This window comes from Balaenoptera musculus, chromosome 2 (genome assembly GCF_009873245.2).
Source record: "Balaenoptera musculus isolate JJ_BM4_2016_0621 chromosome 2, mBalMus1.pri.v3, whole genome shotgun sequence".
Taxonomy (NCBI): Eukaryota; Metazoa; Chordata; class Mammalia; order Artiodactyla; family Balaenopteridae; genus Balaenoptera; species Balaenoptera musculus.
This window is the reverse complement of record NC_045786.1, coordinates 152010696-152035676: the sequence shown is the minus strand read 5'-3', so window position 1 is coordinate 152035676 and position 24981 is coordinate 152010696. Positions and strand designations below refer to the sequence as shown.

Here is a 24981-nt window from a genome sequence, read left to right as displayed (position 1 = left end):
CAAAGAATTTTCTCTCTACATTTCCAGATTCCCCACTTGTTTCTCCTTAGTGTATCTTAAGAGACTGACAGGGTACATAAAGAAAAAAGGCTATGAAAAAAATGGAAAATAGGACAGGAGACAACTACACACATGAAAAAAGTTGAGATATAAGGAATCAAGGAAAACCAGATAGACATAACAGAGATAGCACTGTAACTGGCGCCTGCTCCCATGTGTACAAACTGTAATGTAACTTTAGTATTTGCTCAGATAACATTATGCATCTTTTTTATAAAACCAACTGATGACAACTATGAGTTCAGGTTATAAAATAAACTCCTACCATTAAGGCTGCACTTAGAAAATGAGAAGGTCAGCAGGACCCACTAAGTCAGGGCTTTTCAACAAATCACTTTGCAATAGGTATTCAGAAATTTCAAATGTTTGCTCATTTCTAAAAGTGGCCATGTTAGAAGGACGTGGAGACACAGGCTATAGGCTCCCACAGAACTGAAGTCTCTCCACCATCAGTGCTAGAATCACCTTCATGAAATCAGTCTTCTCCTAGAATTAAAACAGTTGATGTACCCGAAGCATCACTAGTGGACAAAAATAACAACTGGCTCTCTTCCAATACGAAGCAAATACACAGATACATACGTATAAACATACTCACAGAATAGAAATACATATATATAAACAGAATGCCTATGTATATATAAACTAAATAGATATCAATAAATTTAGCCAGAGGGAATCTCTGCCTACATTTGAAAGACCCTTGAGAATGCATTAAACATTTCTAGTTGGAAAAAATAATAAACTCTCTTAATGTCTTCATCATTTGGGAGGCCTACGAAATTCTCTAAATTCAGACTTTTTGAGAAAATAGCTACATTCCTTAAATGTCCTCCAAGTTCTAGGCAATGTAAGTGGGAGGGTCTCAAAATTGTTATCCAGATGATTTAATTAATGGAAAACTGAACTCCTTAGAACAAAAATATTGTCATAATTGTTTTGTTTGTCAAAGGTAATCTAATCTAAAGAAAACAGGGAGTAAGTAAATGGAAAAACATCTAGTATTGTTGAACAAGAAATGTCGCTTTGCCATTAGACCATTAGTCCTTTATTTTCCCAGTTTCTGGATGAGAAATTGCTTATGAATCTTTCAGAAGAGCCATCCTTTTACGTAATGTCCCTTATGGTTTCTCCAAACCTCTGAACTCTTTGAAAATATCCCAAGTATGAAAAGGTTGTACTCACGATCATTGCACTGGTTTCCAGAATAGGAGGTCATGGAACAGTCGCAGGTGAAGCCTTCCCACTGCTGCATACAGACCCCCTGGTTGGCGCATGAATCCTCCTGGCAGGTGGTACTTGGTCCTAGTAATTCATAAGAAGAGCAGGAAAGAAGAAAAAAGGAGAGAGAGAAAAAAGTGTTAAAATTAATCAAATTCAAAGCAATCACTTGAATTTACTATTCTCATGCCCCAAAACATTCAAAGACACAACCGCCAAAAATGTCAACTCTATATCATGCAAGAAGAATTGACTACAAAAGACAACAGAAATACACACTTAGCTACAAACTATCAACAGTTACACACAGAAGGGAGAGGGCTGAACACACTGTTCTCTTTTTGGCAGACTTTGCAAAGGAGCTTCATCTCTACCATTCAAGTAGAAAGATATCTCACTTGGAGCATGGTCTTTCTAAATGAATAATGTTAAAGCAGAAAAATGCATTCCCATGATTCTTGTGAATTAAGGCACAAAAGTTCTTACAGTCTACTTCGTGACACTAGAAAGATGTGTGATGATAATGAGGAGGAGAAGGAGGAGGATAAAGCAGCCAGCATGTATTGTTGTTTTGTAGGCGATAAGCACTGGGTGAGAAGCACTTTGTCTAGGTTATCTCATGAAGCTCGCCAGTGACCCTAAAATGTAAGGAATTATGATTACCTCTGTACCACAGATTTTAAAAACTAAGCTCACAGAACTAAAATAATTTACCCAAGGTCACACATTGGATAATTAAAGGATCCTGATGTCGAACTTAGGTAAACTAACTCTGAGACTAACTACCTCAGGGTTCTTAAAGCATAGTTTCAGACCAGATCACCTGGGAAGTTGTTAGGAATGCAAATTATTGGGCCACCCCATACCTACTGAATTAGAAGAATTAGAATTAGAAGAAACCTACTGAATTAGGTTTACAGAAGAATGCATTCAAACAGAGTGTGCATATACCAGAGGGTGTATTTGAGGTATAGGAAGAAAATATTAGAAATTATGTTCATTTTCTTAAAGTATACCTATCTTGGGGACATTCTCAAAACCTTTTGCAGATATGAGTGAGCAACTGAAAAAGTTTGGCGATCTCTGCCATTTTCCTAGGTCATCCTGGGACCTCTCTTTAACCATTCTCTTTTTCACTTCTATTTTCTGCCTTTATCTTGGCATCAAAGATAAACCTACACCTTTGGAATTATCTAAGCTAACAAGAAATATCTTAATATTCAGGATAACTCCATGAATTTCCCAGAAAGCCTCAGCAAAGGAGGTGGGCCCTTTGACTCATCAAATGTAGTAGTCAGGATCTGATGCAAAAAAGCCCTTGACACAGTAAAAATATATCCATTGCAGTAAGCGCATATTCCACAATTTCCAGGCTAAGCCTCACACAGGCACAGAATATTGAACTATAAGCCTATCGGGTCCTAAGGGTGCATATTCAAAAGAGATGCATGACTACAAAGGGGTTGTCTTCTGGGTGGCAAGACATTTTGTATTTAGTCATGAAGGGTAGAAGCAGTACAGACCATCACTCCTAATACAAAGCTATTAGGATATGACATAAGAAAGTTCAAGACAATTACTAACACTGGGGGAGCAGCACAGCTGCTGGGTTTCTGCAGCTCCTATATGCCATGTGGTTCCCCCATGTGGAGATGAAAGGAGGTTCATGGTCATGTTCTCAGTGGGTCTTAAACTTGAGCATTGTGTAGTACACGGCTCATTAACAATGGCAAATCACGACAGCTTCTTTCAAAGGACAAAAGCTTCTGAGAAGTCCATGGGGCTCCCTGACCAAACAGCTCTCACCAGACAATGGGCTAGTAATTCAATTGTGCTCAAGAATCAGAAACACATGGAAAGCTTTCCCTTGGAAGGCAGCAGAACAGCAAAAACTTTGGGAAAACAATAATTCTTTGCATGTTCATTGAATCTGAAGACAAAAGTTTTCCCATGTCTTTCTCTTCCCCTTTAGCCAAATTTTAACCATTTTCTAAGGACCAGCTAAAATGCCTCCTGGATATCAAACATTCCCCAGTAACTTCAGACAACAATTGTCCCACTTCCTAGTGGCCACGGCACGTATTATCCGCATCACTAACATTTACATATGATAATATTTAACACTTTATTACACATGGCACTCTACTCTGCTTACATAATCCTCTAATTCTTTCACATTTTTTTACTATTTGTCCCAAAAAGAGTGAATGCTGCCTACAGTTAGAAAGCATGTACTATGCTTTGGTTATGTCGCTGCTGTACCAAGCATGTACTATGCTTTGGTTATGTCCTACGTTGTGCCAGATGCAGAGAAAGTATTTCAGTAAATGTGGAGCTGATCTGAATTGCAGCCCCTGGATTTGCCATTATCTCATACTTCTAAAACCTGGGCGTGGGAGAATGGTTCTCTGCAAAGCAAGCGATCAGTCTCGTTTGTCAAAGGTTGGTCGGAATCCCATACAGAGGGAATTATAGGCCATTTCCAAAGTCCACGGGATTTGTTTCCCATGCATTAATGGAAGAATGCCATTCAGAATCAGATAACCCTCAAAGACTGACTACACGGTAATCGTCTAAGAACAAGGGCAGTTTCAGGGTTTCAGTGAGGACCAGGAGAACCTGCAATGACTTCTCATCCATCTGAGCCTGAAATCGTACTTCCTTTCTAGGGTGAGATCTCAGGGCCCCTGCCTCCTCCTCCAGACTCATTTCCTACTACTCACCTCCAGCATACCACGCTCCAGCCATCCCTTCTTCCTTCCAGTTCCTCTCTAACACAATGGTGCTCACAGCGTAGGCCTGAGTCAGAGTCAACAGCACCTGCATCCCCTGGGAGCTTGTGAGAAATGCATGTTTTCAGGCTCCACCCAGACCTACTGGCTGGAGGCGGGGCTCAGGAACCTGAGCTGTGACAAGCCCTCTGGGTGGTTCTGAAGCTGCTCAGGTCCAGGACCCCTGCTCTAACACTTCAAGACCATCCCCTACCTTCAAGGTCCTTTGCTCTTGCCCAACCCATAGCCTGAAATGTCCTTCCTGCAGATTTTCAAATGACTGGTTCATTTATTCTTTAAGTTTCAGCTCAAAATGATCTTTCTTCAGACTATCCTATTTAAGGAAGCCATCAGCATTTCATTTACTCTCCAGCCTATTTCCCGCTTTATTTAACTCACAACAATTACATGGGCTGTAACTAAGTTATTTATTAAATTCTTTATTGTCTGCCTCATCCTTCTGGAATATGAGTTCCTTGAGGGCAGAAGTCTTGTCTGTTTTGCTCACCTTTTATATCTCTAGTTTCTGATAAAGAATTCGGTGTAAAGTAGGGGCTCAGAAAATATTATTGAATGAAAGAAAGAACAAGACACTACCATATATAAAATAGATAACTAATAAGGACCTACTGTATAGCACAGGGAACTCTACTCAGTACTCTGTAATGGCCTATATGGGAAAAGAATCTAAAAAAGAGTGGATATATGTATATGTATAACTGATTCACTTTGCTGTACACGTGAAACTAACACAACACTGTAAATCAACTATACTCCGATAAAATTTTTTTAAAAAAGAAAATTCAAAAGATGTTGGAAGAAATTTAAAAAAATAAAATAAAAACATACTTCTACTTAATAGATGAAATTTAAAAAGAAACAAGAGAATAAAAAAAATAAAGAAATAAAGTCATTCTTTTTTTTTTTTCCTTTTTAAAAAAAAATTATTTATTTATTTATTTTTGGCTGTGTTGGGTCTTCGTTTCTGTGCAAGGGTGTTCTCCAGTTGCGGCAAGCGGGGGCCACTCTTCATCGTGGTGCGCGGGCCTCTCACTATCGTGGCCTCTCTTGCTGCGGAACACAGGCTCCAGACGCACAGGCTCAGTAGTTGTGGCTCACGGGCCTAGTTGCTCTGTGGCATGTGGGACCTTCCCAGACCAGGGCTCGAACCCGTGTCCCCTGCATTGGCAGGCAGATTCTCAACCACTGCACCACCAGGGAAGCCCCAAAGTCATTCTTTTGTGACTTAAAGCCATGTGGTTTTCCTAACTAATTTATCCATAGAATTTACAAGTATCAACTTATATAAGCAATGTTCTACTTGGAACCAAACATTTTGGGGGTAGTGGTGGTATTTAATTGACCACATTTCCTCTTCTGATTTAACTGTTAGACTCATTTAATCTCAGCAGATGTTGGGACAAAGACTCTCAGGTCCCCAATGCCCAGGGACAGTATGCAATAACTGCGTTGAATGAGTGCAAGTTTGGACTAGACTCTAAAACACTTTCTAAATGGCAATATAAGCTCCTTTTCTTATTTCAAACTATTTAAGGACATCCTTTCCTGAACAGACTATATCTTAGATCTGTATCTATTTCTCATATTCTCACATTGTCTTCAAAATTGAGAGGGAGAGAGAGAGAGAGAAAAGGGAAGGGAAGGGAAAGAGGGAAGGAGGGAGGGAGGGAGAGAGAGAGAGAAGGAAGGAAGGGAGAAGAAAAGAAAGGAAGAAAAAGAAAAGGTAAAGAAACATATCAAAATGCTCTGGAAAAAAGGAAAAAGAAAAACTTCAAACAATGTTTCTAACTGCACATCCATTGATATAATTTGATCTTATACGAATCAGACCGAGGATATAACAATAACAAAACAAGGGACTTACCTAGCACTTATCATGTGCCAGACAACGTACTAAGTGTGTTTCAGATACTAGTTCATTTAGCCTTCATAAACACATGATGAAGCAATTATAAGTATTAAAGAATCAGAAAAACAGGAACAATTTTCTCATGGAAGACATCCAGAACTTCAAAAACAAAAGAATTTTTTGACTGATGATCAAGTTGGAAGGCAAGGATTTCAGAAAAGTAAACTAAGTCACAGAACCATCAGGTGATTTTTTTGCAAGGTCCCACAGGTAACAAGTAGCAGGGTGAGGTCTCAAACCCAAGCTTGCTAACTCTACAACTGATCCACCTAACCTCTATGGATGTGGATAAACCAGAGTGTGTGTGTGTGTGTGTGTGTGTGGTGTGTGTGTGTGTGTGGTGTGTGTGTGTGTGGTGTGTAGTGTGTGTGTGTGTGTGGTGTGTGTGTGTATGTGGTGTGTGTGTGTGTAGTGTGTGTGTGTGTGGTGTGTGTGTGTGTGGTGTAGTGTGTGTGTGGTGTGTGTGTGTGGTGTGTGGTGTGTAGTGTGTGTGTGTGGTGTGTGTGTAGTGTGTGTGTGTGGTGTGTGTGTGGTGTGTAGTGTGTGGTGTAGTGTGTGTGTGTGGTGTGTGTGTGGTGTGTGTGTGGTGTGTAGTGTGTGTGTGGTGTGTGTGTGGGGGGGGGTGTGTGTGTGGTGTGTAGTGTGTGTGTGTGTGGTGTGTGTGTGGTGTGTAGTGTGTGTGTGTGGTGTGTGTGTAGTGTGTGTGTGTGGTGTGTAGTGTGTGGTGTAGTGTGTGTGTGTGGTGTGTGTGTGGTGGTGTGTGTGTGGTGTGTAGTGTGTGTGTGGTGTGTGTGGGGGGGGTGTGTGTGGTGTGTCGTGTGTGTGTGTGTGGTGTGTGTGTGGTGTGTAGTGTGTGTGTGTGGTGTGTGTGTCGTGTGTGTGTGGTGTGTGTGTGTGTGGTGTGTGTGTGGTGTGTAGTATGTGTGTGTGGTGTGTGTGTGGTGTGTAGTGTGTGTGTGGTGTGTGTGTGGGGTGTGTGTGTGTGTGGTGTAGTGTGTGTGTGTGTGTCTTGCCATTAGATTAGCAAGAGTACGCTAACCTACATTTAATGTAAGGATGTGGCTATTTTAACAAAGAAAATGTTCAAATGCTATTTCTGTTCAAAATTCAATTAAAAATAAACAGAGAGATCTAGTTTTGTCTAAGTATATGAACAAAAATCTATATCAAATGTGTATGTTTATAAACATAACAGATATTTCTGAAGACTTAATGATTTTATCTAAAACATTCTTCCAAATCAACCTAAAATTCCAGATACTCTAAGATAACATAAACCTTTGGAATTACATATTTAGAAAGTTTTTAAATTATTAATAGTAACTTCAAACTGCACTAAGGCTTCAGGGACCCCCTGTATAGGGATGGTGCATTAAATATGTAATGAATCCTCACTAAAATAGTCACATATTCTTTTGAGAACGGATGGTGACTTTCTTTGTGTAGTAGGGAAAGTGACAAGGCAACAGAAGAATGCATGAAAGGACTAAGTAAGTTGTCAATGATGTTTGTAGGTATTTCGGTTTTAACTCCCAGCTCTGTTTTTAGTTTACTGGAAAGCACTACACTGTGTCTTTTTTCTTTATTTTTTTCACATGGTAACTCTGATGGCTGCCACAAATTCCTCATTATTCTGCTTGAATCTGGGGTTGTTTTTATTTTTAAGAATTGTCCCAGACAGTCATTTCATGCCTGTTACTGCTAAAATCCACCTTTGCTGTACATGCAAACTGACTCAGTCAACTCCTCTTCAAGGTCTCGAAAAATCACAAGTTGACAGACTGCCTTTTATTACTTGCAGGTCCTTGAGACAGAAGGGCTGTTGGAAGCGCAGGACACTTGTATCAGAGTGTATTTCTGTTAATGCCTAAGTAGGATTTAACCAAACCTATGCCTCAAACATCCCAATTTAAAATGGATAAATAACCAGCACCAGCTGGTCTTGGCCATAATGGAAAGATAGGCTTGGTGAGTGGGGGAGCCTGGAATGATACATCTGGGCTGATTCCCAATATCCATTTATCCTAAAGGGCAAGGCTGGTATCCCACTGGTGGGACCAGGTGGGGCTGGTTTAACAATATTCATCATCTTTAATCACACAGCATGAGGTGTTTGTCAAAGGGCTTAGTATCTGTGACGGGAACCTGATTGTGAAGCATCACCACAGTAGAACTTTGTGCCAGTCAAAGGGTTTGCTGGCCCCATATAAAGCCCAGCTGCCATGGGAAGAAGCTGTATGAGAGCGGCCATGGGCTGCTTAAAGAGGTATCTTCCAGCTTCAATTTTATTTCCCACTTCTGTAAGTTCATAAACCCTTCCGCTTTTACATTTTTAAATTTACATTGTTTCATAGAGGAAGGATGACTGAGCAGTAATTGAGTGGGAGAGGAAAAAAGAAAAAACAAAAAAAGGAAGATGAATATACATAGATATATGTATCTGTGCATATGTGTGTATGTGTGAAAGATTCTTACCAACTTCCTGAACAATCTACAGTCTCTATTGCTAAAATATAAGAATTAAAGTGTTGAGGCTTCATGAAAGGTATTCTTGACATTAGGGATAAGGTTATCCTTACTTAGCTGCAAGTAGGTCTTGGTCCCTACAACAAAGATACTTCTGTAGCTCTCAAAGTACTTCTACATTTACAGTGTTGGGTCCTCTTGGGTTTTCCAAAGGGAGTCATTTACAGGCAACATAAGATTCATCCCTTTTAATTGGCAGAAACCCAACTCACTTCTATTTAATTTTAAAATAAGAAAGCAATGATCCTTAAATGTGTCAAGCATCCCTCTTCATAAAGAGCCAGCTGAGAAGTGAATGCTCTAGTTCCCACTTTACAGAAGATTAAGCAAAGTCAGAGAACAGGGTCCTAAATGTTATTATAAAATTCCATTGGCAGAAAGACCTAAGAGCAGCTGTGTTCCCAAGATCTTCTTACTTTTTCGTCTTGAGGGCAGGACCTATGCCTTGCTCATGCTCAGAAAGGCACTGAGACAGGGCTCATCAAGCATGCTCAGGTGTTTACGGCTTCCTCTCCTCAAGCAAGGGTTCAAAACAGTTGCTTAGTTAGGGCGATGAGTGAAAAAGACCAACAATAAAATCCAACAGTTGTGGGACATGGGGACAGTTTCAATAACACCCCGGTTCTCCTCAATCACTTCAGCCCTCTCACCATACAGTGAGTTAAAATAAGTCAAGATGGGCATGGGAATTGGTTGAAACCAAGACGCCTTCATGAGTTCTTTATCTCCAGTGGCCTTTGATTTCCTGTGTTCCTGTTAACAACTAGAACTCCGAGGGAAAAAAAAAATCATAAAACCTGATCTGTAACATTTATGTAAGCTGATTTTCATGGCGTAAAATACTCCCACCACAGCCAATTTCAAGCGAATATGTGTTACATGATGCCAATAAGCTTACAAAATTCCTGAAAATTCCTGTGCTGGTGCCAGCTCTAGCACAGCACTTCCCTCAATGGCCAATGAACAGCAAAGAATAATTATACTTGGTGAGTAAAGCAATTTACCCACGTGACACTTCCAGACAAGAGAGGTAACAGTAATGCCTGCCCTTGTTGGAGTGTGTGTAAAGGTGAGAGAATGGTGTCATCATAAAGCCTTCTTGCTCAATCCACCCTGTTTTCAGAGGGTGCCTGGGTAATAAAGGTCAAATGATTAGATCATCCCTTCTTTTTAAAATCATGAACAGGTCCTCAAAAGTCAATGCTGCCTCAGAAAATGTAAACTGGGACCTCATTTTCTGCTTTTCCTTCTTTTCTCAGCACTGATGTAGCAGCTTGTTGGAGCAGTAGAGGGAATTTTTTAAAAGAGAGAGAGAGACAAGGGATTTCTAAGGCCAGGCTGGACAAAAAGCTAATTTAAAATACTTTGTTTTAATGAACATTGGACACAAATCATCTAGAACTTAGTGAAATAGTATTGCTATGAAAACCAGCTATCATCAAGTCAGCTGGAGGACACTTGGACACTCTCTGGTTATCTCTGTACTGTTTCTGCTTTGGAAATATGCAAATCCAGACTCACACCATATAGCACAGTAGGGGAAAGGCCATAAGCTTTAAAATCCAGCTTTATTACTTACTAGCAATGTGATCTTGGGCTAGTTACCTAAATTCTCTGAACCCCAGTTTCCCCATCTATATAAAGGAGAAATTGTTTCTACCTCACACGGTATAAGGATTGAATCAGATAATATATGTAAAATCTATAAAGTCATCCATGAACTGGGGTAACAATATCTACCATGCAAGGTTGTCATCTTCATGGAGACACAATATCCTTAGCATGTGCCTGAACTAAGGAAACCCTCAAATAAAGGGTATTCTCAATTCCACTGGAAAGGAAAATCAATTTCTACCCATTTCAGTTGGGTGTGTAATTGGTCAGGAGTGCAGAAATGAACACATTGAGGTAGTTAAGTCATAGTTTCAGTTCTTTTGTGAAAAACCTCTGTCATGCAACGTTGAGAGACAAGAGGCAGAAACCACTGTGGAGAGTTCCATTTAATTCCTGTCTCTCTTGTTATTTCCCATAATGCAAACCATCTTTGAGGAAGTGATTTCTATGAGGTCAAACACTATATTTTACTACACAAAACACAATAGAGAAAGTAATGCATCTCTTAGCTTTGGATAAAATGAAGTGAGGAACTACAGTCCTCACAGTAAGGAAAGTTGGAGAATTACCTATTAGAAGAATTTGGCTGATGCCAACTCTTAACCTAAAATGACTTGGAAGAATCTTTGGGTTTTCAAGGTATCCAAACTCAAAAAATTTATTGACTTACTTAGGATACGCAGCACTTGGAACCAAATCTGATCAATCCTTGGCCCTCTCCTACCCACCTGCCCATCATCTGGGCAGAGGGACAACTTACATTTCTAGAAAAGAAGCCATTCAACTCCAAAAATAGAAGCTGCTAAGGGGCATTATAATGGAAAGCAGGGAGAGGATATTCTGATTAATCCCCTAAACCAATAAAGAGCTATTCTTTTATTTCTCATGATTATGACTCATCTGCCTCACTCCCAAAAGATCAAACTTAATATTTCTTTTATAGTTGAGCAGGTCCGTTCTTAAATGAACATGCTTTTAGGGAATCATTTCCTGTCTAGGAATACCCCTCTTGCAAATAAAAAGGAATTAGAAAATTACTTCTGAAAAGTCCATAGATATTGTTATTCTATTCAAGGGACCTTGAGGTTCAAGGGGCTGTACCTCTCAGCAATGCAACACCTCCCATGGACCTCAGGGGAGCTCCTACTCCCTCTCTTAACCTGGAGGGACGCAAAGTGTGACCTAAACCAGGGCCGTCAATCAAGTCCGTCCCTGACACCTTTGGTCACGATGTACAAAAGCATCTGCTATGAAACAGAGCAACACTGCAGGGGTGGGAGGGAAACACACAGGAGAGAAAAGCTCATCTTCTTCCTCACCCCTCAGAGGCGTCATCGGAGAGAGAAACATGTTTATCTTCTTAGCCCACAAGAGTAACAGCTGTCAGGTTCACACCTCTTCCCTCCGTCCCGGAACACGCTACTTCCCTCCTAACCACTCTCTGCGTCCGCTTCCTGTCCTCCTCGTGCATTCTCCACTCTGGTGTCAGAGTGACCTTGAAAAGGTGAAAATCTGATCCAAGTCTCTGTCCTCCTGACAGCGCCCTTGGGGTAAAGTCCAACTCCTTACACAAGACGTCTGTCATCACCTGTCTCCATCCTACTGCTCCGGCTGTGTGTACATCACATCCCCACGTGAGTATTATTTCAGCCCAGTGGAGCTTCCTGTAGGTGCCCAAACTGGCCGAGCTCTTAAGTGAGCTTCCACCTCTCATCCATCTAAAACATGTTGCCCTTCAGACTCAGTTCAAACTCTGCCTAGAAAATGTCCCCCGACTGCCCACCGTGATCATCACGACCCCACACAGCGCAGCGGCCCTCCTCCGCAGACACACTGCGTGCTCCATGTCCGCTCTAGCACCGCAGTTTTCACTCTGCACTGTAGCTACTGGCTGATCTCCTTCGGATTTATTTGATGTCAGACTGTACCTCACCTGTAATCCCAGTACCTCGCTAAGTATCTGATACACAGGAGTAGCTGAGTTCCTGTTAAACTCAACAGCACAATCACTGGAGAAGAATGAATGAATGAATGAACAAACAAACAAATAAATAAATAAATATTTTTAAAAACACCACTCCAGCAACACGATGACAAGAGGATTCAAGCTGTTGACTTGCCCCGACCCATCTCACCACTTCCTAGACCCACTGTTATATTTCCTTATGAATATAATGTGCCTTTACTTTTCAGACTGCCTCATTTCTTTGTCATATGTTTTTATTGTCCTTCACACTTAATGTTAATTAGTCCTATCCGTGCCCACAGGTTGTAGCTGAAAAAGCCAGCATGAGTAATGGTCCATACCCCAATGTCAGGAAAATAAAAACGAAAGGCATTCACATCCTAAAGGTCTTTTGCCATAATACTGGGAAGGAGTAAGATGACTCAGAATAATTACAAAGAATAACAGCTCCTGCCACAAAGAGACTGTTAAGTCATTACAAGAATGGAAGAGAGTTTGAGTCAATGGACTAATCACATAAAAACCATACTGATGACTAGACTGCTTCTATAAATGAGCAAATTAAGACACTCTATTATGTCCCCAAATCTATATCTACACTTTGGTCAACAATTTATAGTAGGCATAGAAATCAACTAGTTCTTTGTATGAGTCCTACAAACCATTTCTCCTTTGAATGGAAATTTTAAGATCGTTTTGCTACATATGGAGTCCCCATGTAAGTTTCTGGGGATTCAAAATCCACTCAGTTACTACCATGAAGAACGGTAAAGTCTAGGGGGAGATGCAGGTGTCTAGTTTTATCTAATAAATCTGGTCACAAAGAGCTTTGACAACCTTGAATTGTCTCATTATAGATCAAATCCTGTCCCCTTCTCTGTCCCCTCCATTTACAGAGTGACATGGAGTAGAACTATTTGGAAAATTGAATAGAATGTCTAAAAACAACAGCCTTCCATATTACTGAAAGGACCCTACATATTTGAAATTGAAAACTATTGTACAGCTACCTAGAACTTCAAAGTACTAATCCAGTGCATGTTCTTTTCATTAATTTTATGAAATATTAGCATATTTGTGAATCTGCTAAGAGGGGATGAAGAAGAGTTATAGTAAAATGGCTAGAGAGACCTCATCTAGTTGATACGCACCCGAGAGAGACACTTGTACTGGTTACCTTCATGACATATAACAAGTCACTGCAAAGTAAATGATCTTTTAGGTGAAAAGTAATTTGTAAAGCTACCTTTGTCTTAACCTCTTCTTACAATTTGTGCTGATCGCAAATTCGCAGAGGCCATCCAAGGCTCAATTCTCCCCTTAACTATCAGCTGAAAGATACCTAAAATGCAGGTTCTCGTCTTGCTACTCTGAGTCAAAGTAGCCTGACACGACAGGACAGGTGAACCATTACAGACTTTGCAAGGTGCCTCTTTGAATGGTAGAAGAAGCAGTATCTGCAGTAGATATTCACTGATATCTAACATGCAGGCATTTTAAAGGGTATTCAGGATAAAATCAATAGATCGATAGATCCTCTTCTTCCCCAAGAGTACTTTTTTTCTTTAGAATCACAAAACAGGAAATTAAAGTGCTCAATCAAAATGCCCAATAGGAGACATAAAACTCTAGAATGTTTTAATGAGATTAATATCTCCCAAATGCCTAAAAGATTTCTTTAAAATGAGTTAAGAGAAAATGGCATTCTCTTTCATAAGGTCTAAGCACTCAAAAGTCCTGCTCTGAGAAATGACCTCCCTGACCCAGAAAATAATAAATTAAGAACTCAAATGGGCTTTTTCTTTTTCTTTTTCCAAGTGCTCTCTTCTGTCTCTAGTGAATAAATTAAAAGGAGCCAACCCCTCCATGGCAACTACTTGGAGAGGCATTTCCAGAAGTGGATTAATATGCCCGTGGGTAGTCACAATATAGGATGCTGTCAAACCTCTCTGGTCCCCCCAAAATGGAATCATACTCCCATCCCCAAGACGCCTCGCCTTGGTTGTTATTTTTCATGCAGTGATTTGGGTTTTCTGCCACTGTTCATAAAGAACACAGGGTTCAGCCCGCTCCCCATAACCGCTGCTGTCCAAGAGGTGTGACAGCTTGAAGTCCTCTAAAGATAAGATACCAAGGGTTACCCAGGACATCTTTCAGTCCAAAGTGGTAATGGGAACAAGAACCTTCTCTACCTTGCAGGTCAGCTTTGGTCAACGCAACTTTGTTAGCAAAAGAACAGAAAAGGCGAAAACAATAACCAGAGGTTAGTAAGAGGTACAGCAAACCAGGGTAACATTACAGAAATGAAAACACAATCGGCGTAATCAACATCACTGGAACAGACAATTGAAATACTCTACAGGTTCTCCAGAGACAGCACAGACAGGGGATGCACAGACCAGGGTGCAGCAGGCCTCGTCAGAGCCACATCAGCAGAGCAGGGGCAGGGAAACGTTGGACTGGACAGAGCACAGGCAGTGGTTACAAGAGCCTTCCCACAACCATACAGCCAACCCCAAGGCATATGGTCCAGAAAAATGATTTTCCATTAGTCAGGATAAACATCAAGAAATAAGGGTAGTACATGGCCAGACTGAAAGACACGTGTGCACAACCAGACAGAGCCCACAAAAATAATTGTGAACATTTAGGAGTTAAGCATGGAAGAGTCGCTTGGGAGCACTCCTTGTAACCTCCAGAAAATGCCACCAAGGAATTTGGCACTAGAATTGGGCATTTGTATGAAGGTGATTTGGGAACACCAACAATCTCAGTTGGCTTAATTTATAAAAATGTAGCCAAACCCAAATGGCTGTGGGCAAAATGACACCAAACCAATGTCCTTTTTATTTATTTATGCCAGTCTCAAAATGAAGCACGTATGCTTCTCTCAGATGTTTACCACCTGCAGTTGCGGAATCGAATTTCTAGCCAATACATGCCTTGGTCTCTGCAGCAAAGCTGGCCTCAAGATAGAAAGAGATATTTACCAGCCAAGTACTGAATCAGACATTATAAAAAATTCCTAGTCCAAATTGAGAGGTTGCAAGTCACAGCTAGATGTTGGCTAGGCTGTCCAGAAATTGCACTTAATTTCTAAATTATATACTCTGAATATATTAGAAACATAAAATAAAAACCTAATTCAAGATTTTTTTTTTCTTTCTTACTATAAACAATCAAGAGCCAAAGAGTAGTGTCTTTAAAATAATTTCAGACTCTTTTGGGTTAGATATAATATGGAAAGTAATCCAATTGCTACTTAGGGATCTTGAGTCATTATCAATGACTTTGACACATATAAGAACATATGATATATCCTAGCCTGTGTACCCCAAATATGTTAAAAATAAAACACATTCACCATCATGACAAGTTTCAGGTTTTAGTTCTTAGTAATGAATCCTTATCCCCTATTTGTTTCCTATTCTAGGCATAGAAATGATAAATCAAGAATTGTGTTCTGTTTCCTATGACTTGCCTAACTGTCAAAGGCCTTCCTGAGGGTCCTGTACTATGTACAGAGATTCACAATAAGAATGATACTTTTCTGCAGTCTTTCCAACGTTTTGTGCCCTTCATTTCCCTCCCCATCATCTTCCACAGTGCCCTAAAAAGCTCCTGGTATCTCTTACAAGGGCTTATTCACAATAGTGCAAACTTCCAATGACAGTAATTTATGCCTTAACGCACTCTTTGGCCATTTTTCCTGGCCACTTAGGCTAATTATCCAAGTCATCTGTGTACAATAAACAAGGGCTTTCTTCCCTCAGAACTCATCCTCCACTTCATGCCACCCAGTGGGGTGGTCATAATGCTCCATGGGTAACCATCATAATTATCTCCATGGCAATAGAGTGCAGTGTTATTAGGCCCCTAGGACTTGCCATAGATGCAGATGGTAGAGCCAGCAAGCCAGAATATTCCGCTTTGAACAGTCACCCATACTCAGAGGAAGGTCAGAACCCACCATAATGCATGTGATGAGTCATGCCAAACTGCACGCAGAGCTGTAGGTAGGGACAGGAACATTGTCTCCAGTCAGACGGGCAGTTTCTTTTCCCTAATGCTCCCACAACTTCCCCTAAAGCTCTCGTAAGTGGAGTCCATTCCACCTTCACACTATACATTTTAATCCACTTTTATAAAGGTTGGTTTAGACTTCCTTTTAATCAAATGCTACAGCTTTACCTCCTTACACCCCAATTTTTGTACTCTGTAGAACTGTGCCTCCGATACAGTAGCCATAGATGCATGTGGCTACTGAGTACCTTAAAGGTGTGGTCTGAATTGGGGTGTGCTACAAGTACAAAATACACACTTGGTTTTGAAGGCTCATATGAAAAAAATAAAATGTCTAACTAAAACTTTTATATTGATTATATGCTGAAATGATAATATTTTGGATATATTAGGTTAAGTTAAATAAAATGTAAAATTAAACTTAACTTTACCTGTTACTTTGTATCTTTTTTTTAAATGCAGCTACCAGGAAATTTAAAATTACGTATGTGACTCACATTATATTTCTATCAGGCGACGTTGCAATGGAGTTAAATGGATGATTCCTGTTGACTTTTAAATCTACAGAACTGATGGCATGATAAAAATATTTAACATTTGAAGAGAGCCTTGTGCTTTTGAATATGTGCTTTTATATTATGATTTTACTAGATGTGATTAATTATTCCAGGAAAACTGGAATTTCTATCATTCCACAATCTCCTAAACTAATATACTCAAATTAATTCTCAAATGGTGCATCAATTTCAGGACTTCCCTTAACACCCAAAAGAACTAAGAGCAGGCCAATAAGACAGAAACTTTTGAGTTGAATGAAATTGTGCATTTTCAGGAGAAGAAAGCAAAGTGGCTGCTTTAAATGCTTGGTGATTCCCAACTTCCTGTCCCCCCTGTACATAGACAACACATTTGGCTAACAGAATTTAAGAAATATTTCTGGCTAAAAGAAAACTGGAGAGGGTTATAGGGACAATCAGCCTTATTACTAGTGCAAACTGGTAACAAGAAACTGACCCTTAGGCAAAGGGAAATGACTTCCATACTACAAATAAGCCAGGGAAGCTGATTAGAAGCTTTTATTAAAATGTGCGTTAAGATGGCAAGTGCAGGATCGAAGCTGGTTAAGAACAGGAGTGATAAATGAAGTTGAACAGTTAGAAGATGAATGAACAGGTTGGATGTGGTAAATTAATGAGGGATACAAGAAAACACAGTATATTGCACAAAAAACCATGAGGCTTCATCAGACAAAAGAATACATAGGTCCTGGTGACTGATCAGATCATCCTCTTTGCCTTTCAAGTTAGACACGAGTCACCTTTTCAGCCTACCCAAGGAGTCTGGGGAAGGCTGAAAATGTGTCTGCTCTCCCCTGCTGGTTAAAACTAGATAGCTTTTATTGTAAAGAGCTATTGGACTCGACCTATAAAATTCAGTAGTATCTCAAGAGACAGTGGATTATCTACAGAAAGAGGGTGAGCATGGTTTGTTGTGCATGGGTGGGCATGCAATGCTATTAAATGTCTCACATGAGATAATGTTTGTAAATAATAATCCTACCACTTATTGAGTATCTACTATATATGTACCAGGCATTCTATATATAACTCTGACTTATATATATTACCTTCCAAAGTAAGTTTTATTGTCCCATTTTACAGATGAGGAAGATATCATTCAGCGAGGTTAAGTAACTTGTCAAAAGTCACACAGCCAACAGGAACTACTACCTGGACCTAAATCCAGGTCTTTCTAACATCAAAGCCCATGCTGTTCCACTACACCACACCAAGAAACTGCCAAATGATGCCTGACATCTAGTAAGTACTCAATAACTGTTACTTCCTTTCCTCCATCATGGCATTCTGACATCATTTTCCTACCTTCTGCTCAGTTTGCATTAAATAATGCAGTCACTATTAGCAACATAAGAAATATCTTATTTATGGTGACTCTCATATAAAAGTCTCTGATTTGTACCTCCCTGTGTATTAAGATATAAATAAAAGTCCTTGATACCCTTTCAGCCATGCTGGAAGCAAAGGCACAAGTCAGGAGAAGCCTGATGTCAACGCCAGGAAAGGTCCTCTGTGGCAAGTCTGTGACACTGGAAAGACATCTGCCAACATACTGTACATTCCTGGAGCCTGTGCCACATGTCTTGACATACTCAGCCAGTGACGGGAGGACATCAATGGTGATGCAACGTCAGACAGTGAATGGGATGAGAGGGGACTGGTAAACCAAGGAAGGAGGCGCTGGCAGAGGCAGCAAAGAGGCCTGAGACAAGAATGTAGCTTAAAAAGAAAAAGGTTGTACCTTCACAGCCACGCTCAATCTGTCCACTCCGATGGAGGGCATCGTTGATGAGGTCTGGCAGGCGTCCATTCAAGTCCACTGATGCCAGACAGCCCTGAAAGCCATCCCGGGAGGCCACGAGCTTTGGGAGGTTGCTGTACATGCCTTGGGCCAGACCTGCCATGTAGAGGTCACCTAGAAAGGAAAACAGGTAGTAAAAGCAAATGGGTAAATGGTATGGAAACCATGTCAACAAAAGCCAAGTCACATTAGACTGTTTACTAGATAATGGTAACATAGCTGGGGGGAAACAGCATAAACAAAATTATTACCAGAGTTTCTACATTGTAAAAAGAAGAAACTAACATTTCTTATGTGTCATTCATTTTATACACATCATCTCACAAATTTTCATAACTATATCCATTCTATGAGGTAGGTATTGTTCCCATTTTATGATGAAGTAAAGATTAACAACATTTTCAACAAAGCAACCACTACTGAGTGCTTTTTATGTGCTTGTTACCAATAGCATGCTGAGGATTTTACAGACATTATTCCATCAAAACTCCTAATTGCCCATAAAGGTAGTAACAATTATTATCCTCATTTTGCAAAAAAAAAAAAAAAGGAGATAGAAGCTGAACAAGGCTAAGAAATTTTACCGAAGTCACCCAGGCGGTAAATGACTCAACTGAGATTCCAAAACCTACATGCCTTCCTCTGTATTATGACCCCTCCAAATTTTGGCATTTATCACCTCATCACTCAGCTCCCACATGCCCAAGGTTTACAGAGAAAACAAACCATCCCTAAGGAGTGGTGGAAGTAAAAACTGAACAAATTGCATCATGTTATAATTCAATGTTGTTAAAATAGGATATGCATGATGTATCAAAAATGCATGGCGCTCCTAAACTGTAGTTTACCTCTGGAAACAGCCTTTCCACTGTAAGCTCTAAAAAGGAGAAACTTCTTTACAAGGTTTACCTTTCAAATCCAGATTTTTGGCACCATTGATAACCTGAGTGACCACCTTCGTGTCCACTTTCAGGCTGTGGGTGTTGCTGTTGTCCCGGGTGATGACGACGTTGTGCCACTGGTTGTCATTCAAGGGGCGGTCACTATTGCCTTTGATCACATTGGGGCCGTTTCCGAGGTCAAACACGTAGTGTATGTACCTGTGAGGAACCACAATCACCCAATGACTTGAGATTCCCTGGAGTGGTTTAAAGGCAATGTGTACATAACTGGCATTGGGGGCTTCAAATCCCCCAAGCTAGACTGGCATCATGCAAGAATAACTAAAGCTTGATTTAAGAATATAAAAATAATCAGTTCCTATTCTACCAGACTTCACTTTAGTTCTATACTCATTGAATCTATTTCTTTAACACTACCTAGTAAAAATCCAGAGACACAAAGCAGTACAGCTGGTACACTCCAAAACATTAGGGGGCGACATTTAAATTCACAGTCAATCATGCATCTGTTTTTTGGGTTTTGTTCTATTTTTTGTTTTTGTTTTGACTACTTCCCAACACACAGTAGTAAAATATCTTGGAGCAAGAACAGCTTTTAAAAATTTGCATCTATGGGCTAATGGTAGTACTGGAAATATCTGTATTTCATTTCTTCCTATAAATTTGGTGGTTGCAGACTGTATTGCCCCAGAGATAGATGCAACACATACCCTATCCCTCTTTTGCAAAAATAAGCTTTTTTCCCATAGGTTTAAAGGACTACAGTTCAGATTAAAAAGCCTGACAGTATTGAGTTAGAAGATCTTTAAATAAACTCATGAATCTCTCTCCCTTCCAGCGCTAATGATTACAAAGATATTTTTAATCAATGGGGATGAGAGCATAAATCAGGAATACAGGGTACAGAGTAGAACAGATAGTTTTTTCTGTGCATATTTTATTCAGCGTTTGAGCTAAGACATTTAGTATAAACTAGGCGATCTCTTCCACTTACCCCTTGACTAGCTCAACAGCAATGAAGTCATTGCCATCACCGCTATTGAAGAGAATGAAGCCGTCAGCGGAGGTGGTCTTGAACTGGAAGAAGAGGTGCATGGAGGTGTAGGCCTGGAGGGTGGCCAGGCTCAGGTAGCTGCTCTTGGTCTTAAAGGTGACAGGGTCAGCGATGATGTTCCTCAGTCCAAAACGAGCCTTCAGTTCGCAGTAATCAATGTCTCCATTTTTGCACAAGTCAATGTAGAGCAGCCCATTAAACATAAGGCTCTGCAGGTGGCCAATGAAACTGGAGGGGACGACGGAGATGTAACGTTTCTCTGTCATGATACCAGTTTCAATGTTGTGGAATTCCAAGCGGGTATGGTCTCCCACCATTGTACCTGTGAAAATCATAGATGAGATACATACAGGAGAAGTCACCATGTTTTGTCATAGCACCCTTACTACATCTTTTAGGTCTAATTTGTTTCCACACAAAATATTCAGTTCCAGAAAACAAAATACTCAATATAGTAGATATCTGACTTGGCTTCAGCCGGGGAGCTGATGACTGGCCCAGCCCAAGTTAAACGCCCTGCATCCCATGCCCTCCTGCAGTTGCTCAGAATGCCCCATCATATAAAGGAAAATATGAGCTCATGGGCAACTCAAGTTAAAGGATGAAACTATTTGCTTTCTCCATTCAGGAAAATAATTGGGTACTAGTACATACAATAAGAAGGAAAACTTTTATTGCTCTAACCCTTGTAAAGATAAAATAAGCGAGCCTTAGGCATTCATTATTAATATTTCTTGGTGTAATAATTCACCACCCAGTACTTGTGGAAAAGTTTCTATTGTAGAACATATTAATTTTATCTGACCAGCAACCGTTGCTTTTTCTGATAATAACAACTAATCTTCCTTTGGGAAGATACCCTCCTCACTTCACCCTTAAACCATCTGGGCTGGATGAAGATGACCCCATCCCAGCCCCTGAAGTAATCAATCTACCTAGGCAGAACCACTCAGTGTATTTTTATCCCTCTAGCCATAGAGTATGGTCTACGGACTAACAAAGTGGTCTTCGGACCTTAGCATGCATCGGAATCACACAGTTCACTGAGCCCCACCCTTAGAGTTTATTATTCAGAAGTCTGCAGTGTAGCCTGAGAACCTGCATTTCTAACAAGATTCAAGGTGACGCTTACGTGACTGGTCTAGGGACCACCCTTAGAACACTGGATTAGCAGCAACCCTAGTTGGTCCAGTAATATTCCCCCTGGGTTTGTGCTGGAACACTTCGGAAAGAGACGTTCTTTGCATACAAGGCTTTCTGAAGGGGTAAGAAGAAAACCCAGGGCTGCTGGAGGCCACGTGATAACTGGAGGGCTAGGGCCTCCCTGGTGAGACAGCTGACCCAGAAGACAACCACAAAATGGAGAGGAAGAGTTTCTGCAGGATGATGTCATTTGAAGACCTGGATCTAGCTGGCCAAATCTGGACTTTTAAAAACTATATGGCAATAGATTCCCCTTTATGCTTAAAGCATTTGAGATGGGTGTCTGATATTTGCAAGTAAAATATCTCCAGCTGATACAAATAAACTATTAGACCGCTCATTACCTGGTTTACCCAGAAGTAGTGAGAGGCTGGGGCAAGGGTAATGAGGTCGGCTTGAAATAAATACAAAGAGACTGGAAATTTTAGTAACAAAGTCAAGGAAAACAGCATTAGTATGGCCAGAGTAGAAGGTGGCTCTCTCACATTTCTTTAGATAAATCATATTAAAATTCAACAAACCATGTCCTAATGCCCCAGAGGTAGAAGGAAGAGAAGAGGAATTCCCTCTTCCTTCCCTCTCCTGTTGTTACCCTTCACTTTGAAGAAATTCCATTAGCAAGACACTCCTAGAATCTCTTACTGCCTCTTTTATCAATTTCCAGAGTAAAGGAAGTGACAAAATCTGAAATATTAAGGATAGTCTGTAAAGAGAAACCATATGTGCATAGCTCAGCCTCTGGCATGTCCGTTAAGGGAGCAAGCCGCCTTCAAGAAACACCAGTTTGGGCTTCCCTGGTGGCGCAGTGGTTGAGAATCTGCCTGCCAATGCAGGGGACACGGGTTCGAGCCCTGGTCTGGGAAGATCCCACATGCCGCGGAGCAACTAGGCCCGTGAGCCACAACTACTGAGCCTGCGCGTCTGGAGCCTGTGCTCCTCTACAAGAGAGGCCACGACAGTGAGAGGCCCGCGCACCGCGATGAACAGTGGCCCCCGCTTGCCGCAACTGGAGAAAGCCCTCGCACAGAAACGAAGACCCAACACAGCCAAAAATAAATAAATAAATAAATAAAAAAAAAAAAAAAAAAAAAGAAACACCAGTTTACCTCACTCACTCCTCCGCAGCATGGATGTTAGAGGAACAGGCCTTGCTTCAGTCCTGCCCCAGTCCTGAATTAGTTAGTGTTTGACTGGGCAATTCTAATTCTGAAATTCAGTACATGTAAACCACATGTTTAAACATCAGTGTTATCACTAATAAAAATATCTCATTTCCACCAGACTTGCATTTGTTTTTCTCTATTGGTATAGAACTCAGGTGGCAAAAATTAAAGGAGAGGAGGGGATCGTATTTTCTTGGGTCCTTAAGCTTCAGTATCTGGGAGCTTCAACCAGATCACACCCTTGGATGCTCAGTATTAATTTAATCCCTTTGGGAGCATACACAGACCTAATTCAAAGAATCGCTCATAAGCACAAAAATCAAATTTACATTTTATGAGCTTCTATGGTGAAGACTGGAGTTCAAAAAAAAAATCTAAAGAGACAATTTTAAAGTTAATTGGGATCTTTTAGAGAAAAATAGATAAGTTTATAGATAAATCGGCCCCCAGAATTGAGGGGTTAGGAAATTCTGCTCATTAGGACATGAATTTCATAAAGCAAGAAAATCATGTACAGTGTTGACTGAGCTCTTCAAGAAGAGCTTGAAGAAAGGCTTGGACAAGTAAGAGAAGGGAAGCTAACAATGAAATTTGAGAATTTAGCCCAGGGATGCAGACTGATTTAAAATTCAGGATAACTCAGACAGCTTCAACTTGAAGTTGGTGGGGTTAGGGGGGGCGGGTAGGGGAGTGAAGAAGGTAACCAAATTAGAAAGGGGCCAAATTAGAAAATGAACTAGCTTCACTATGTGCTAAAGGAACTCACTTGGCTGCAGACAGAGATTCCAAAAAAACGTATGCTATTGCACCTAGAAAATGCATTGAAGAGATTGCTTAAGTTTGAAACTTGCGCCAAACTAAGCAAATATACATATATTTTTAAATCTGTGTATCACCTAAGCAAAATTAATAACCGGGAACCTTTTCACTCAACTCTTCTTTTTTAAGTCATTTCAATAAAATAATCTTTATTATGGTGTAGTATGTAATGTTAAAGTTATAATAACACCATCAATTTAGTTGTATTATTCTCTATAATAGTCTTAGGTTTCTCAGGTAGGTGTTACCAATCTGCTTTTTGTTGTTGCTTCCCAAAGAATCAATCAATCAATCAATCAATTTATTTATTTCTAAGAGACGTCCCTTTATAATTTTATTTTTTTATTAATTTTTATTGGAGTATAGTTGCTTTACAGTGTTGTGTTAGTTTCTTATTGGGACTGACATATATACACTACTATGTATAAAATAGATAACTAATGAGAACCTACTCTATAGCACAGGAAACTACTCAATGCTTGGTGGTGACCTAAATGGGAAGGAAATCTAAAAAGGAGTGGATATGTGTATACATATGACTGATTCACCTCACTCATCTCTTTTGAATGCTGTCTGTAAATTAAAACTTCCACTTAAGGGGAGAATGTATGCATACTTCACAGTAGCTGCTTTCAAACTTCGGAGGAGAGACAAGTAACTTGGGAGAAACTAACAAGCAAAAACCAAGACTACTGAATAGTCCCTATATGCCAGGCATCTTGCTAGGCACTTTATAACCACCATCAAATGTCACTATCACAATAAAACTGTAGAGAGGCACCACTGTCTTGCTTTAGAGGTGAGGACGCTTTGCTTACAGAAGTTAAACTTCTATCAAAGTTCATACAGGTGATAAATGGTAGACCCCCAAATTGAACACAGGCATGTTTTAGTCCAAAGCCCATATCTTATCTGGTACACTATACTGTTTCTGGAGAAAAAGCTTGACTCGTTCCTTGCATTATTGCCCAAGAAAAGCTGTAGGTGGAATTTAACTGGTGAAATTTCCATGCAGAAATTGTGATGAGTTCACACTCCTTTTCAGTGGCCGAGTATCATAGTGTCATTCCATCTAATTCACGGGTGATGTATCCAGCACCTTCCCCAGGACAGCCATGCTGCCTTGACTCCTATTCACACGTTCACTTCCGTAGTTCACTGATGGCCAGCAAGCAGTTTACAGACCAGCCTGACTCAGAGTATCGAAGTTTGTTGAGAACATAAACCTACTCAAAATTTTGGCCAAGTTCAAGTTGTAACTTCCCCCACAAGGCATTAGCATATAGTGGATGAGCATGTAGGCTCTGAGGCTTGACTGCCTGGGTTCATAACTTTTCTGTGCCTCAGTTT

The 24981-nt window shown here is 40.4% G+C and overlaps 1 protein-coding gene across 1 annotated transcript in view; it reads right to left on the bottom strand.

Annotated features, from left to right (window-relative positions):
* Positions 1-474: 474 nt before the first annotated feature.
* Positions 475-24981, bottom strand: part of LOC118889935 (neurexin-3) — a 745585-nt gene continuing 721078 nt past the window's right edge. Inside the window, exons 12-16 of the mRNA XM_036842062.1 lie at positions 20387-20768; positions 19400-19590; positions 18431-18604; positions 1199-1365; positions 475-546 (exon numbers count right to left, since the gene is read on the bottom strand). Of these exons, the coding sequence (XP_036697957.1) occupies positions 475-546; positions 1199-1365; positions 18431-18604; positions 19400-19590; positions 20387-20768 (986 nt within the window). The remainder of the gene's footprint in view (positions 547-1198; positions 1366-18430; positions 18605-19399; positions 19591-20386; positions 20769-24981) is intronic.